This window comes from Pelmatolapia mariae, linkage group LG15 (genome assembly GCF_036321145.2).
Source record: "Pelmatolapia mariae isolate MD_Pm_ZW linkage group LG15, Pm_UMD_F_2, whole genome shotgun sequence".
In the NCBI taxonomy this organism is placed as follows: domain Eukaryota; kingdom Metazoa; phylum Chordata; class Actinopteri; order Cichliformes; family Cichlidae; genus Pelmatolapia; species Pelmatolapia mariae.
This window is the reverse complement of record NC_086240.1, coordinates 42,051,305-42,067,877: the sequence shown is the minus strand read 5'-3', so window position 1 is coordinate 42,067,877 and position 16,573 is coordinate 42,051,305. Positions and strand designations below refer to the sequence as shown.

Here is a 16,573-nt window from a genome sequence, read left to right as displayed (position 1 = left end):
CATGTTGATTAGTTCATCATGTTGATCTGAGCTGTGATTGGCTGTTAGAGTTCACTGATGGATCAGGTCTTCTCCTCCTGAAGTTCATCCAGAGAAAGCGTATGAAGGTCGACCTTTGACCCCGAGTCCTGTGACCTGCGCACACACACACACACACACACACGTCAGGGCAGTAGTGATGGGAATTCCAGCTCTTTTTGGAGAACCGTCTCTTTCGGCTCCCAGGTTGTTTTGTTGCTTTAATTAATTTATTATCAACAACAATATAAAATTATGCACAAAAGAAATTACTAATGTAAAAAAAACCCGTGGATTTATTTATATGTTTACATATAAATATATACGGTGGCCCCTAGAGACAAAGCACGTACAAACTCCAAAACACATTGCTAGCATTAACTGACCTTCCAAAACAGAGCTACCTAGATCACTTAAATTACACAATTGAAAGCATATGTGTATTGTTTGTGTATTTATACACAAGCACTCATATATATTCAAATAATTAAAAAAAAAAATGTTCATTTACCTGTTACTACCACACACCAAATCCGGTCGTTGGTACTTGCTGACTTGTGTAGCCACTAGGTAACAAAAGCTCAACACTGCCCCCTAGCATCCTGGAGCACTTCTGTTGTGTTTTGTACGTGTTTTGGAGTTTGTACGTGCTTCGGGGTTTGTACGTGTTTTGTCTCTAGGGGCCACCATAAATATACTTTTATTTATTCACTCCACAGAAAATGTAATATATAAATCATGTAATACAAAAACCCAACTATTCACAGTTCAACTTTTAACTATTTAAATTTTCAGCTTTTTCCTTTTAAACAAATTTAAAGTGAAACAACACAAAACACTGCAAACCACAACACAATTAAATATAAATTAAAATATGAAAACAAAAAGAAGATGCATATTCTCTGTCATATGGGCCTGCATGAATAAACTTTCTGAATCGTTTATCATCCGCAACTGAAAATAGTTGTGGATGATTACTATACCTTTCTAATGTGACGTTGTTGTCCCTGGCTCTCTTTCTCTCTCTTTCCCTCCGGCTCTGTTCCTGTGCTACTGCGAGTGTAACTACCGCCCCTCCCCCCTCTGCCCAGCGCAAGCACAAGGCTCGCGTGCGGAGTGAAGCGGGAAAAACGTGCGAGAGAGAGGGTGAGAGAAAGAAAAAAACAAAAACAAAACACGGCTCCCAATAAGGAGCCGGCTTGCGTCGTTCACTTCAAAGAGACGGCTCTAACGGTTTGTTCACACCGAACGCGATAGAGGCGGCCAGAGCGTCAGGTTTACATGTAAAGTCAATGGAAAGAGCGCGATGACACGCGATTGCGCGTCCGGCAAAAATTCTGAAGCATAATTGCGTCGCGAAAACGCCAAAACCCGTGAAACGCGCGTCAGTGTACCGCGTCTGGCGCGTTTGACTCGCGAAAAAAACCACGCGCGTGAGTTTTTGTGTTGCATTTTGTGCATACGCGCGTTTCGCCTGTACCGTTCGAGTTGGAAAAATCTGAACTCCAGCGTCAAATCGCGCCGCGACAACCAATCAGGAGCCTGGTGACGTGGCTGTGACCTAGGTCAAAGGGGCAGATCCAGCCAAAGCCCTTCATTCTTCAATGGAGGGAAGGTTAATCAACGCCGTAGCAAAAAACCCGGAGCTGTACGACACCAGCTGCTTTGTGTACCGAGACAGGAATATAAAGGACCGGGCTTGGAGGAAGAAATGTGAAGAGATCGGGCAACCTGGTAAGTTCATTCATTTCTCTTTTTACATTTTGCACTGACCCGGGGAAGCCGCACAAAAGCTAGCAAGCCACCGCTATTTTCCCACTGATGTACAAATACCGTTCTGCTTTTATGCATGTTGTCATATAGGAATATATTTTGTTTATTAATAAACAGCACACAGTGGTCCCGCTCATCCGTCACTGCCTCGCTTTTTCGCTGATTTTTTTTTTTTTTTTTGCACAGTACAGCATTGCATTCTGCAGCCTGATTGACAAATCTCCGTGTCGTGTCTCCTGCGCTTGTCAAATTTATCATGTTTGGTTTTGATAACCATCACATCCAATAGATAAAACAACACAAAAACACCCATAACTATGGCCCTCATTCGGAAATAGACACCTGCACCGCGAGGGAAAAAGATGCACAAAAGTGGCAGGCAGACGAAGACAAAACACGGCATAACAATACTTTTACGTTTTGCAATCTACAAAGGTTTGCACTTTGAGAATCAACTTGTGAGAACTGTGACTAATGTTCATGTGTGTGGGGACAAAAGTGTATAAAGTGCGTGGCGAGGGGCTAGTTATTCTGACAACCCCTGCTGCAATAAATGTATATACTTTCTCTATGACTATTGTTTAAAACCTGTTAACATTTAATATTGTCTTGATAGAACCAGCTGATTCTGCAGCAGAGCATCCCCTGTTGCTTCTCTTTGCTCCCCAGTCCCTGAGCTCCTGCTGCTGCACCCACAGGTATGTAATTGTAGCATCAGATGTACAGCACGCACTGATAACTTTTTACTCGCTGGGATTCCCTTGTGATCACCTTTACTAAATGTCTACAACCAATCTGATTATATCCTGTTTTTTTTTCTTTTCAATGTTGAAATGAAAATCTAGTAGCAGCCTTCTCATTTCTTTGTGTTTTGTGCTGTTTTACAGGCCCAGAGAGGAGGACGGCTCCGAGGCAGATGAGGGACGGGTCCCAGGACCGTCCATCGGTGGTGGAGCTGGCCATCCTGGTGTCCCTGAAGAGGCCACGCCAGTCTCCAATGGAGCATTTCCTCCTCAGCCTTGTTCCTGCTCTGGAGAGCAGCTGGGTCCTTTTTATTCCTGTCTCTCTGCAAATACTTATATTTTATATATTTATGTTTAATGTTTTTCTGTTTGAGAATTTTAATATTATTTCAAATAAATTTTTATAATGACTAATGTCTCAGTTCTACTACACAGCAAATGTTGGCACACGACTTGACACATGTAGAATTTATTTCATATTATACTAATGACAAAATATACTAATACAGTGGGATGCAAAAGTTTGGGCAACCTTGTTAATAGCCAGTATTTTCCTGTATAAATCGTTGGTTGTTACAATAAAAAATGTCAGTTAAATATATCATACAGGAGACACACACAGTGATATTTGAGAAGTGAAAAGAAGTTTACTGGAATTACAAAAAGTGTGCAATAATTGTTTAAACAAAATCAAGCAGGTGCATAAATTTGGGCACCACAAAAAAAGAAATGGAATAAATATTTAGTGTATATCAATGTGTGTGTCTCCTATATGATATATGGGGTGCCTTTGTCTGGACGTGCTTCCCATCCAGAGCTCCACAGCAGAGCGGGAAGTTCCAGCGCTCCTGGAATCCCTCTGTGATGGACCGCCAGTCTCCAGGTGAAGGCACAGCCATGAAGTCGTCCACTAGACAGTCCCAGATGGCCGTCGCTGCCTGGGGGGTGATCTGACACACCGACTCTGAAACTGAACGTGATGGTCCTGAAGGAGTCCCCGGTGGCAAGGGACCTGGACAAAATTGTTCAAAATTAGTATTATGTGTACTGCAGTTACAAAATACATTTCAAATTCCAAAATACTTTTGTGATGTCAGATTTAAATTACAAAACATAAATCTTACATAAAACATTTTGTAATTATACGGATAATTACATAATATATATTAGATGTAATATAAAACAGTCAGTTGTGTTTTGTTTTAACTTTAACATATCATAATTTGATTGGTAGCAACTTTTACCACTGCAGTGAGCCAATCTCTCATAATTCCTAAACATGTGAATCAGGTAGGAATGAAGTAAGACATTAATAGAAATAAAGAGTTGTATGTTGACATGTAGCCCTTTCCTTGCTTAAATCATTGTTAATATTTTTGAAAAATTAACCTGTGATAAGACAGCATATCAAGATAGAATATGCTAGATAGAACCATATAACTAAAGATGAACCAAACTGTTCACAATTTCATCTAGCTCTCAGTTTTAAGAAAGGCTGGTGACCCCTGTTATAGAGTCTGACAGCTGCAGGGATTATATACAAATATTCAACTATACCAGAATTAAACCAGAACTAAATTAAAAAAAGGAGTGAGTATCACTACAAAGGTTAACCCACAGTGGTCCTCATACCAGTTTGATATCAGCAAACACAGAGAGCATACACTGATAGACACCACAGCCATGCTATCATTGCTAACACTGATAACAGCATAAATCGAATTAAATCGGGACTTGATGAGACCTTTCGAGTATCACTAGAAATATTATACACAGTCGTCTCCGTACCACAGTTTGCTATCAGTAAACACCGACGGCATTCACTGTTAGCATAGCACATCCATGTTAGCAGTGTATAAACGGATAGTTTAGCATATATTAGCACAGGTATCAATAAAGGACTACCGTATTAAACACTTTTACTAACCTCAGGCAGATGGACAGGCGCTCTGCAGGTGGGATTGAGCGCCTGTAGTTGGTGTCTAGGCGAGCGATTCTGGGACCGACGCTGGACAGCAGGTCCTCAAACTGGGCAAGTGAAAGACAGTGATATCGCTGATATCGCTGTCATCGCCGTCATCCAGGCGCAGCTCCTGGAGCAAGTGGTGAAACTCACCAAACTGCTCACGCCTCTGGAGGACCGGACCCAGGTACGGCAAGGACGTCCTTAACGCCGTTGCTCTGCTCTCCACAGTAAATAGAGAAGGGAGACTCTCTCTTCAAGCGCTAGCTCGACAGCTGCCATCTAGCAAAGATACCGTCTGGCACAACTTCCTCCCACATCCCTCCCACATTTCCGGTTCACGCGCGTCAAAATATGCAATTTTGAGGCGCGATGGATTTCAGTTGGACACGCGTCGAGGTGCGAATGTGCACGCGTCAAATTAGGGGCGTTTGGGGCGTTTTCGCTCGCGCCTATCGCGTTCGGTGTGAACACACCGTAAGAGCCATTTCATTCGCGACCGACACATCACTACAGGGCAGGTGACAGTTACCCAGTTAATGTTGTGAAATAACTGCGATCTGAGAATGATTTCTTCTTCGTCCACAACATCAAACAACACGGGAACTTTATGTCATAGTGGCGACCACATTGATGGAATTATCTAACCCTAACCCATAGCCACCGTGTTCAACACTCAATTTCACTGCCATCAAACCTTACAGCACTATTCATTTTCTAGTTTTGAACTGCTGTTTGAGTTACACCTGAACTGTGCTGCCCCTTTGTTGTGTGCCCTTATATACCGTACTCCCAAGTTTAATAAGTGATTGTCTCCCCCCAAGCTTGCTTAAAAACACTTTTAATACTATTGGGCCTTTATATCCTGAGATTAATTAATACGTCCCTTGCTACAGGCTGTGTCCCATCATGCTTTAAACAAGCTATAGCTCAGCCTCTTCTTAAAAAACATAACCTGGACCCAACTGTTCTGTCCAATTACAGGCCAACCTCAAAGCTTCCTTTTCTTTCTTTGGAGAAAGTGGTCTACCTACAGTTGCAGGCCCAACTTGATTTTAACAACATCTCTGAAAAGTTTCAGTCTAGTTTTAAATCACTACATAGCACCGAGATGGCAATTTTATGGGTTTTTAATGATATTCTTGTAACTCTGGTCTCTGACTACTTTGATGGCTCTTGTAAATTGAATAAGCAGGTGAATGCAGTAGTCCAATCCTGCTTCTTTCAGTTAAGACAGCTAGCCAAGGGTAAAGCCATACCTCCCGGCTAACGTCTTCGAACATGTCATCCACCTTTTCCTTGCTTGCAGATTGGACTACAGCAATTCATTGTATTTTGGTCTCGACCAGACCATTCATCATCTTCAGTTGGTCCAAAATGCAGCTGCTCGCCTGCTAACTGATACCAAATGTAGAGATCATATACCCAATCAGACCAGGAGCGACATGTTTAGCCGCATGTTCTCCTTAAATTGTTGGCTGTCTGAGTGGTGTGCAAAAAACGATGTGGGCTTCATAGATAATTGGGAAAGTTTCTGGAGGAAACCTGGTCTTGTTAGGAGAGACGGCATCCATCCCACTTTGGATGGAGCAGCTCTCATTTCTAGAAATATGGACAGATTTATTCAACTCCCCAAAATATGACTATCCAGAGTTGGGACCAGGAAGCAGAGTTGCAGTCTTACACGCCTCTCTGCAGCTTCTCTCCTCCTGCTACCCCCCCAAAAACCCATCTCCATTGAGACGGTGTCAGCTCCCAAACAGACAAAAAACAAACTAAAATCCAGCAATAAACAACAAAGAAAGAACAATACAGTATACACATCTGAACCAAAGAGTAAAACAGTGAAATGTGGTTTATTAAATATTAGGTCTCTCTCCTCCAAGTCTCTGTTAGTACATGACTTAATAATTGACCAACAAATCGATTTACTCTGCCTTACAGAAACCTGGTTACAGCCGGATGATTATGTTAGTTTAAATGAATCAACACCCCCGAGTCATTCTAACTACCAGAAACCTCGAAGCACAGGCCGAGGGGGCGGTGTGGCAGCAATTTTTCACACCAGCCTATTAATCAACGAAAGACCCAGACAGACTTTTAATTCACTTGAAAGCCTGATGCTTAGCCTTGTCCACCCCAGCTGTAAAACTCAGAAACCAGTCTTACTTGTTATCATCTATCGTCCACCTGGGCCTTACACTGAGTTCCTCTCTGATTTCTCAGACTTTTTATCTGATTTAGTGCTCAGCTCAGATAAAATAATTATTGTGGGTGATTTTAACATCCATGTAGATGCTAAAAATGACAGCCTCAGCACAGAATTTAATCTGTTATTAGACTCAACTGGCTTCTCTCAAAATGTAAAAGAACCCACCCACCACTTTAATCACACTCTAGATCTTGTTTTAACATATGGCATAGAAACTGAACATTTAACAGTGTTTCCTGAAAACCCTCTGCTGTCTGATCATTTCCTGATAACATTTACATTTACAATAATTGATTACACAGCAGTGGAGAGTAGACTTGACATTGAACTATGTGCTGTAGGACGCAGGCCGTATTATTTACCCAGGGAATTCTCTCATGTCATCTTGGTGGCTGTTTATGTTCCTCCCTCTGCTAACCCCACAGCTGCATGTGACACTATTCACTCTGCCATAGCCCGGTTACAGACTCAGCACCCGAGTGCCTTTATTGTGATCTCGGGTGACTTCAACCATGTATCACTGGACAATACACTACCTACATTCAGAAAATATGTGGCCTGTCCCACCAGGGGAGAGAAAATTTTATTGTAGCCACAGCCACCCTGGGGCGCACTGACAGAGGCGAGGCTGCCGGACACTGGCGCCACCAGGCCCTCTGACCACCACCAGTAGGCAACGGGTGAAGTGTCTTGCCCAAGGACACAACGACCGAGACTGTCCAAGTCGGGGCTCGAACCGGCAACCTTCCAATTACAAGGCAAACTCCCAACTCTTGAGCCACGATCGCCCCAAAGGAGGTGGTCAGAGGAGGCCTTAGCGGAACTACAGGGCTGTTTTGAGGTGACCAACTGGTAAACACTCTGTGAACCTCACGCCGAGGACATCAATGGGCTTACTGAGTGTATCACAGACTACATAACTTTCTGCACCGACTCCATTGTTCCAGCTCAGACTGTTCATTGTTACCCAAATAACAAGCCGTGGGTGACTAAGGACATCAAAGCCTTCCTCAACGACAAGAAGAGGGCTTTCAGAGGGGGCAATAAAGAGGAGGTGAGAAGGGTCCAGGTGTTATTAAAGGACAAGATCAGAGAGGCTAAGGACAATTACAGGAGGAAGCTGGAGTGTAAACTCCAGCAGAACAGCATGAGAGAGGTGTGGAGGGGCATGAAGACCATCACTGGATTCAGGCCAACCAACAGCAGGGGAGCTGAAGGAGGTGAGAATAGAGCTAACGAGTTGAATCTGTTTTTCAATAGATTTGAAAAACAGTGTCTGCTCACACCCCCACAACCTCACCTGTAGTCAGCCTGGAATCCAGAGCCACACCACTGTGCCAGCCTCTCTCTTCACAAGAGAGAGGCTGGCACCTCAAAGTTCCTGACAACTTTGAGGTGTCAGGAACCTCCTGTGAGATTCCTGACACCCCTCCCCCACCCATCACCTTCACTCAATACCAGGTTGAGATGCAAATGAGGAGACTTCACTCAGGCAAGTCTGCTGGACCAGACAGAGTGAGTCCCCGCGTCCTCAAGACCTGTGCGGAGTCTTTCATAAACTGTTTATGCTGAGTCTGAGTCTGCAGAGGGTACCAGTGATGTGGAAGACATCATGCCTCGTCCCTATTCCAAAGACGCCACGTCCCAGTGGCCCCCAGGATTACAGGCCCGTGGCACTGACCTCCCACATCATGAAGACCCTGGAAAGGCTCATCCTGGACCAGCTGCGACCCATTGTCAGACCACATCTGGATCCCCTTCAATTTGCCTATCAGCCTCGTCTCGGAACAGAGGACGCCATCATCTACCTGCTCGATCGTGTCTACACCCATCTGGACCAGCCGGCGAGCACTGTGAGGGTCATGTTTTTTGACTTTTCCAGTGCTTTCAACACCATCAGGCCGACCCTCCTGGGTGATAAGTTAGCAGCGATGCAGGTGGATGCTTCTCTGGTGTCCTGGATTGTTGATTACCTGACAGGAAGACCACAATATGTACGTCTCCCACAGTGTGTGTCTGACAAGGTAATCAGCAACACAGGGGCACCACAAGGGACTGTCCTCTCCCCCTTCCTCTTCACTCTCTACACCACAGACTTCAGCCACTGCACAGAGACCTGCCATCTTCAGACGTTTTCTGATGACTCCGTGGTGGTTGGATGCATCAGCAGGGATGATGAGACAGAGTATCGGGCTGTGGTCGACTCCTTTGTCACGTGGTGTGAGCAGAATCATCTGCAGCTCAACGTGGCAAAGACCAAGGAATTGATATTGGAATTGGACTTCAGGAAGACCAGGAAACACTTGACCCCTGTTTCAATCCAGGGGGTCAGTGTTGACATTGTGGAGGACTATAAATACCTTGGAGTACACATTGACAATAAACTGAACTGGGCTAAAAACACCAAAGCACTTTACAGAAAGGACCAGAGTCGTCTCTATTTTTTGAGGCGACTGAGGTCCTTCAACATTTGCCAGAAAATGCTGAGGATTTTCTATGAGTCTGTTGTGGCCAGTGCGATCCTCTATGCTGTGGCATGCTGGGGGAGCAGGCTGAGGGTCGCAGATGCCAACAGACTCAATAAACTGATCCGTAAGGCCAGTAATGTTGTGGGGATGGAGCTGGACTCCCTCAAGGTGGTGTCGGAGAAACGGATGTTGTCCAAAATAAAGACAATGTTGGATAACACCTCCCACCCACTCCATGACCTGCTGGTCAGTCACAGGAGCACGTTCAGTGAGAGACTGAGATTACCGAAAAGCACCACTGAACGACACAGGAAATCATTCCTGCCTGTGGCCATCTCCCTGTACAACTCATCCACTTAACACACTGTTTACTGCAACAGCTACACCCTTCTTGCACATGTTCTTTTTCAGCTATTTATTAATAAGTGACTTTTATGTATATATATGCCTGTATATTTTGTGCTATTCTTACTTAGTGTATTGTCTGTCTTTGTTAATGTTTGTTTATAATGGAGCACTGTAACGAAAAATAATTTCCCCTAGGGATCAATAAAGTATTCTGATTCTGATTATCACAGTAGATGTCTTTCTGAAACTGCTGTAACTAAGTTTAAGAATATAATCCACCCACTGTTATCATCTTCAATGCCCTGTACCAACACAGAGCAGAGCAGCTATCTGAACGCTACTCCAACAGAGGTCGAATATCTTGTTAATAATTTTACCTCCTCGCTACGTACGACTCTGGATACTGTAGCTCCTGTGAAAACTAAGGCCTCAAATCCGAAGTACCTGACTCCGTGGTATAATTCTCAAACACGTAGCCTAAAGCAGATAACTCGTAAGCTGGAGAGGAAATGGTGTGTCACAAATTTAGAGGATCATCATTTAGCCTGGAGAAATAGTTTGTTGCTTTATAAGAAAGCCCTCCACAAAGCCAGAACATCTTACTATTCATCACAGAGCTCTGTTGAGCCAACTATTAGTATATGTAGCATACATTTTCACTGCTATGCTGATGACACCCAGCTCTATCTGTCCATGAAGCCAGATAACACACACCAATTAGTTAAACTGCAGGAATGTCTTAAAGACATAAAGACCTGGATGGTCACTAACTTTCTGCTTCTTAACTCAGATCAAACTGAGGTTATTGTACTCGGCCCTGAAAATCTTAGAAATATGGTATCTAACCAGATTCTTACTCTGGATGGCATTACCTTGGCCTCCAGTAACACTGTGAGGAACCTTGGAGTCATTTTTGACCAGGACATGTCCTTCAATGCACATATTAAACAAATATGTAAGACTGCTTTCTTCCATTTGTGCAACATCTCTAAAGTTAGAAATATCCTGTCTCAGAGTGACGCTGAAAAACTAGTTCATGCATTTATTACTTCCAGGCTGGACTACTGTAATTCATTATTATCAGGAAGTCCTAAAAACTCCCTGAAAAGCCTTCAATTAATCCAAAATGCTGCAGCAAGAGTCCTGACAGGGACTAGGAAGAGAGAGCAGATTTCTCCTGTATTGGCTTCCTGTTAAATCCAGAATTGAATTCAAAATCCTGCTCCTCACATACAAGGTCTTAAATAATCAGGCCCCATCTTATCTTAATGACCTTGTAGTACCATATCACCCTATTAGAGCACTTCGCTCTCACACTGCAGGCTTACTTGTTGTTCCTAGAGTATTTAAAAGTAGAATGGGAGGCAGAGCCTTCAGTTTTCAGGCCCCTCTTCTGTGGAACCAGCTTCCAGTTTGGATTCAGGAGACAGACACTATCTCTACTTTCAAGATTAGGCTTAAAACTTTCCTTTTTGGCTAAAGCATATAGTTAGGGCTGGACCAGGTGACCCTGAATCCTCCCTTAGTTATGCTGCAATAGACGTAGGCTACCGGGGATTCCCATGATGCATTGAGTTTTTCCTTTCCAGACACTTACTATGTGTTAATAGACCTCTCTGCATTGAATCATATCTGTTATTAATCTCCGTCTCTCTTCCACAGCATGTCTTTATCCTTCTCTCACCCCAACCAATCACAGCAGATGGATATTGTTTTTTTCCTTTATTGTCCTATCATTGTTTTATATCGTTATTATTGTTTTATATTGTTTCTTTTTAATGGCATTTTTATATTGTTAAGCACTTTGTGCAGCATTGTCTGTCTGGAAATGTGCTATATAAATAAATTTGACCTTGACCTTGACCAATAACCAGCCATGGCCACAACTCCCTGAGCCTGGTTTTGCCTGAGGTTTCTTCCTGTTAAACAGGAGTTTTTCCTTCCCACTGTCACCAAAGTGCTTGCTTGTAGGGGGTTGTCTGATTGTTGGGATATCTCTGTATAATTGCAGGGTAACCTTACAATATTACAGATGACCCAAGAAGTCTGAGCTCCAGTTTGGGTCAGTGACATAAAAGTTGAGTACGTCCATCTACTGTAAACAGTCTGAGAGCTCTTTGTGTTTCATCATCTTCTCACAGTCAAGTGTCAAAAGTTTATTAAAAGGGAACACATGAGCTGCCAACTCACCCTGAAGGTGCTTCCAGCCAGGGGCTGCTGTTTGCTCTCAGACTGGTTGAGGCCCAGACTGGCCGAGGTCACGTAGAGCTCAGAGTAGTCTGGACCTCCGAAACAACATGAGGTGGTCTTCGTCACCGGCAGAGAGATCGTCTTCAGCCGCACACCTGTGAGTGTATGACAGGTACTCTACATCATCATCACCACCACCACTTTAAAATGACCGCACTTACAGTAACACCCAGAACCAGCAGAAACCAGAACTAACCATCAGAACCAGAACTAACCAGTAGCAGGGTCGATGTTGATGACCCGCCCTCCGTCGTAACAGGCCACCCACAGATGACCTTCAGCATCAAGAGTCATCCCATCCGGAATCCCTTCCCCCTCCTGAATGTGGCATACCACACGGCGATTACCTAGGAAACACGGCTATAAATACAGATGTACTACACCATAAGCACACACAATGTGCAGCATAAGTACACAGGTACCAATGTGTCCAGTGCTGGGGTCGTGGTCGAAGGCGTCGACAGTCAGAGCCAAACTGTCGATGTAGAAAAACGTCTTCTGATCCTCAGACCAGTCCATCCCGTTAGAGATGTCCACCTGAGAGGCAGACCGGTGAGCCAGACGGGTACAGGTGAAGCAGACCGGTGAGACAGACGGGTACAGGTGAGGCAGACCGGTGAGACAGACGGGTACAGGTGAGGCAGACCGGTGAGACAGACGGGTACAGGTGAGGCAGACCGGTGAGACAGACGGGTACAGGTGAGGCAGACCGGTGAGACAGACGGGTACAGGTGAGGCAGACCGGTGAGACAGACGGGTACAGGTGAGGCAGACCGGTGAGACAGACGGGTACAGGTGAGGCAGACCGGTGAGACAGACGGGTACAGGTGAGGCAGACCGGTGAGACAGACGGGTACAGGTGAGGCAGACCGGTGAGACAGACGGGTACAGGTGAGGCAGACCGGTGAGACAGACGGGTAAAGGTGAGGCAGACCGGTGAGACAGACGGGTAAAGGTGAGGCAGACAGGTGAGACAGACGGGTAAAGGTGAGGCAGACAGGTGAGACAGACGGGTACAGTGAGACTGTACATTTATTGATTGTCTTGTTTAATGAGCTGCCAACCTGGCTGATGGATTATGTCGTTAATACAGCCTAGGGCTGTGCGATATGACAAAAATCTCATATCCCGATATAAGACATTTATCGTCCTGACAACGATATAAATCACAAAAATGTAATATTTTCTGTAAATTCTGTGAATCTCGGGCAACTTGACTTGCGTGAAGTTTTTCCAGCTGGGCGTCGTGTACCTGGATTCGAGTGTTTTAACCGATGCATGAAACGATACATTTTTAGACATAAGTTGTAACGGCCGCCGTTTTCTTTCAAAGTTTGAGTCTAAGGTTTATTTTTTAGCACCTGACGGCTCTTTTTTTTTTTCCTTCTCATCCGTAAACTCTCTGCATACTCTTTCACGTGATTCAGTTTATTTTGAAAAGTCTCAACAGGATCTTGAGCTTTATTGTGAAAGGTTTATGTAGAAAATAAACAAGCGGACACGTGATGGTTTTACCGTCATTGTTGCTAACGACAACGCATAAAAACAGGCGCTTGTCCGTCCGTAGTGTGGTTATATAAAATATAAGAGAAAGAGAGAACTTTAAGAAATAAATATAGTCACTACAGTGACCATCAAAACGATGAAAAAAATATTGCCGTAAACAGTTTATTTTACGACAACACAAAACAAACGATAGCGTAATAGGAAACGATAGACGTTTTTATATCGTCATCCGATTTATATGGTTATATCAAACAGCCCTAATACAGCCACTTGATTAAGAACACCAACAGGATTATCTTAGTCAGTATCACAGGCAGGTTAAGTTACCTGACTCAGGTGTTTGGTCACAGTGAGGTCAGGGGCTATAGAGAACAGAGCTCCTTGTTTCCTTTCCCCGGACGGGTAATCCTTTAACATCGTACCTAAAACACATCACACTGTTACCATAGCAACAGAGAGAGACAGGTAAGACAGTAACCAGGTGTGCAGACTGACCCGTCAGCAGTCGTCCACTTGGATCAGCCTTCCCATCGTTCAGGCGGTTGTTCGGTTTGTCTTCATCGACCTCCACCAGTGATGTCATCTTGTGTGTCTGCCAATCAACAGCCACAATGTTGCGACCCACACCTGCAACGTACCCGCCTGACCTGCGAGGAACCGCGAAGCCCACTGTGTCAGCTGAGGGGAGAAGGACAGGTGAGACATGGTCAGGCAACATTCAGGTAAGCGTCAGACAGGTGAAAATGCTGATTGGCCCACCTGTCTCCACAGACTGGATGCGATTGGTCGCAGGACTCCAGCGGTGGATTTTTTGCCCTATGATGTCAACAAACAGCAGGGTCTGCTCTGACTCCTCCCACACCGGCCCTTCACCAATCAGAGCGCTTGATTTCACTATGGGGTGCACCTTCACTGACGACATCTTTGGGGCCAATCACAGAGCAGGACACTGTAGCCATGGAAACAGCAGGTCAGTTGTTTTAAATCAAATTATGTACTGAACTCACCTGTACTACATGTACCTGTACTGTGTTAGTGAATCACCAATCAGCTGCTAGGAGAATCAACTAATCGCCTTATGAATGAGCAGCTGAGCAGGTGTCTTGTTGATTGGTGAAACAGGTCTGATGGGACATTACCTGTTCTGCTCAGAGGAACGTGGGCGAAGTATAACGGTCACCTGGACAACAGTGTGACGCCGACACGACCTTCGTGACCTCCACTCATAACAACAGGAAGTTCTGCTGACGGCGAGTCGGGCTAGACCCTGATCCCAGAATAAAAAACTTTCTGATGTCATTAACACACCTGGTGATGTCATAAACATGAGGGCAGCAGGCGAAACACAAACATCGACCTTATGAGTCCAGACTGACACTGTGGAAATGGAAATGTGCCCACAGGACAGCCGTTACCCCGACAATGACCCCGACCATGAGCTCTGTGCTGGGAGGTACTGCTGTCTTACATAAAGTAGTACTACTCATGTTCAGAAAGGAGTACTGCATCACGCAGTCTTATGTAACATGCAGCCTACATGACAGTGCAGTTTTTTTTATATTGCTCTGTTGATTATTAACTAACTAGTGAATTAAACATTAAACTGAGTGAGCCAGCTTTCTTTCATCTCTCAGACACTTTGAAGAGCCGCTGGTTCCCTGGTCACTCCACTTTATTGGTATTTATATTAAGAGGAAAAAAAAGTGCAATACTGTACTAACTGCCAAAAATTTTTTGTACTGTTCAGTCTGTACTGCTGCTCATTCCTGCCACTGTGCAATATCCCATTTGCCCCCCCCCCCTCACATTCCTATTTAAGATTTTCTTTATTCAATCACTAGTGTGTACATATATTTATATATACACATATATATATTTAGTCTGTTAACTGTTAATCTTTTTTTCTTTTACTATATTTTATTAATATTTTGCTCTTTACTATTTTTTCTACTGTACCATTCTGCTGAGTGACTGTCTTCTGCTCATCAAATACATTTCGTTGCAATGTTGACCCTGTGCTAACTTGCATATGACAAATAAAACTGAAAACCGATGTCTTTATTACCCCACAACAAATCAGCAGGAGTCTAATGAACCTGACAGCATTCTGCTCGTCACTTTGATGTCCCATAAAACCTCACAGGTTCAGGCATAACAACAGACGCTCACAGAGACAGGTGAAGGTGCAGGAGGACAGCAGGGACATCGCCCCAAACTAGGACATCCCACTGTGACCTCAACACTTTTCATCTGTTCTGTGGTTTCCCAGCAGGAGTGTGCCGTGACGCCTGCTCCTCCACACATGAGGGGAACCTCCTCAAGTTTCATAGCTCCGTGTCCTCCTCATCATGCTCCAGGCGCACAGACTGCTCTGGATCCGATCATTAAACATCTGCCACTGCAGTGACACGTGCGTGAGGATCGCACAGTTCAGCGGAGGGAGGACACCGTCTTTAACTTCGACCATCCAGCAACCACGCGCGTGCGCACACGCAGAATAAAAAAATTTAAAGACCGCAGAGTCCTGCAGGACCAACACGCTGCTGCCGCCTTGTGTGTCTTTGTACGTGTCGGCCTCACCTGTCTCATCGAACTACAGGTGAACTACGTGAATCTGAGGTCGCTCGTCCTCGCACGGCTCGTGCACGTCTTCATTGGGGTGAACGAGCGTGTTACAGTGAGGAGCTGAGCCCCGGCAAGCCAAAGTTCAGATTCTGACGGAGTCCCGTGAAGTTTGGAGCAAAGACTAATGCCGAATTAAAAACAGACTCGCTTTCATCCGGAAACACCAAACTTACCAAACTTTTACCTCGCGAGCCTCCGGGAAAGCACGCGACACTAAAAATCAGCACATCTGTAGACGGAGTTTGGTTCGGTGTAAAGAAGTTAAGTTTGTAGCTTCCTGGAGCGCTACCATGTACTCAGTGTACAGAAACACAACTGAACAGGCACCCACTTACCTGCTGCAGTACCAGACGCAGTACTCTGAAGCGCTCTCCGTGTGTGCACCGATGACTTTTATACAGTCATTGGTGTGCACGCTGACCCAGCTCCGCCCCTCCCAGCGGAGCACCCCCTGTCACTACCCGATCTTTTTTTTTTTAAAACTTTATTGAGAAACAGTATACAGAACGTATATACAACCAGAACAAAATTAACATATGCCATGGGTGTAATACAAAGAATTACATACATTCAAATAATTTGTAATTACTACAAATAGTAATAGTTTTCATAGCCTTTTTGTTAAGTGATCCATGAATCAATTTTATGTAACATAAAACATCATTAT

General features: G+C 44.5%; 1 protein-coding gene across 1 annotated transcript; it reads right to left on the bottom strand.

The window, feature by feature from the left end:
- Positions 1–25: 25 nt before the first annotated feature.
- On the bottom strand, positions 26–16,346 carry rgn (regucalcin). Its single transcript, XM_063494793.1, has 8 exons — positions 16,242–16,346; positions 14,041–14,230; positions 13,777–13,959; positions 13,609–13,703; positions 12,198–12,312; positions 11,991–12,122; positions 11,716–11,870; positions 26–135 (listed from the first exon to the last, which is right to left on the bottom strand). The coding sequence occupies exons 2-8, from the start codon at positions 14,201–14,203 to the stop codon at positions 85–87; spliced, it is 894 nt and encodes a 297-aa protein (XP_063350863.1). The 5' UTR covers positions 14,204–14,230; positions 16,242–16,346; the 3' UTR covers positions 26–84.
- Positions 16,347–16,573: the final 227 nt, after the last annotated feature.

Coding starts and splice junctions, on each gene's coding strand:
- rgn (XM_063494793.1), bottom strand. CDS start 14,203: ATGTCGTCAGTGAAGGTGCACCCCATAGTGAAATCAAGCGCTCTGATT. Junction 13,704..13,776: donor AAGTGGACGACTGCTGACGG/GTCAGTCTGCAC, acceptor GATGTGTTTTAG/GTACGATGTTAAAGGATTAC. Junction 12,313..13,608: donor TGACCAAACACCTGAGTCAG/GTAACTTAACCT, acceptor TCTGCCTCTCAG/GTGGACATCTCTAACGGGAT.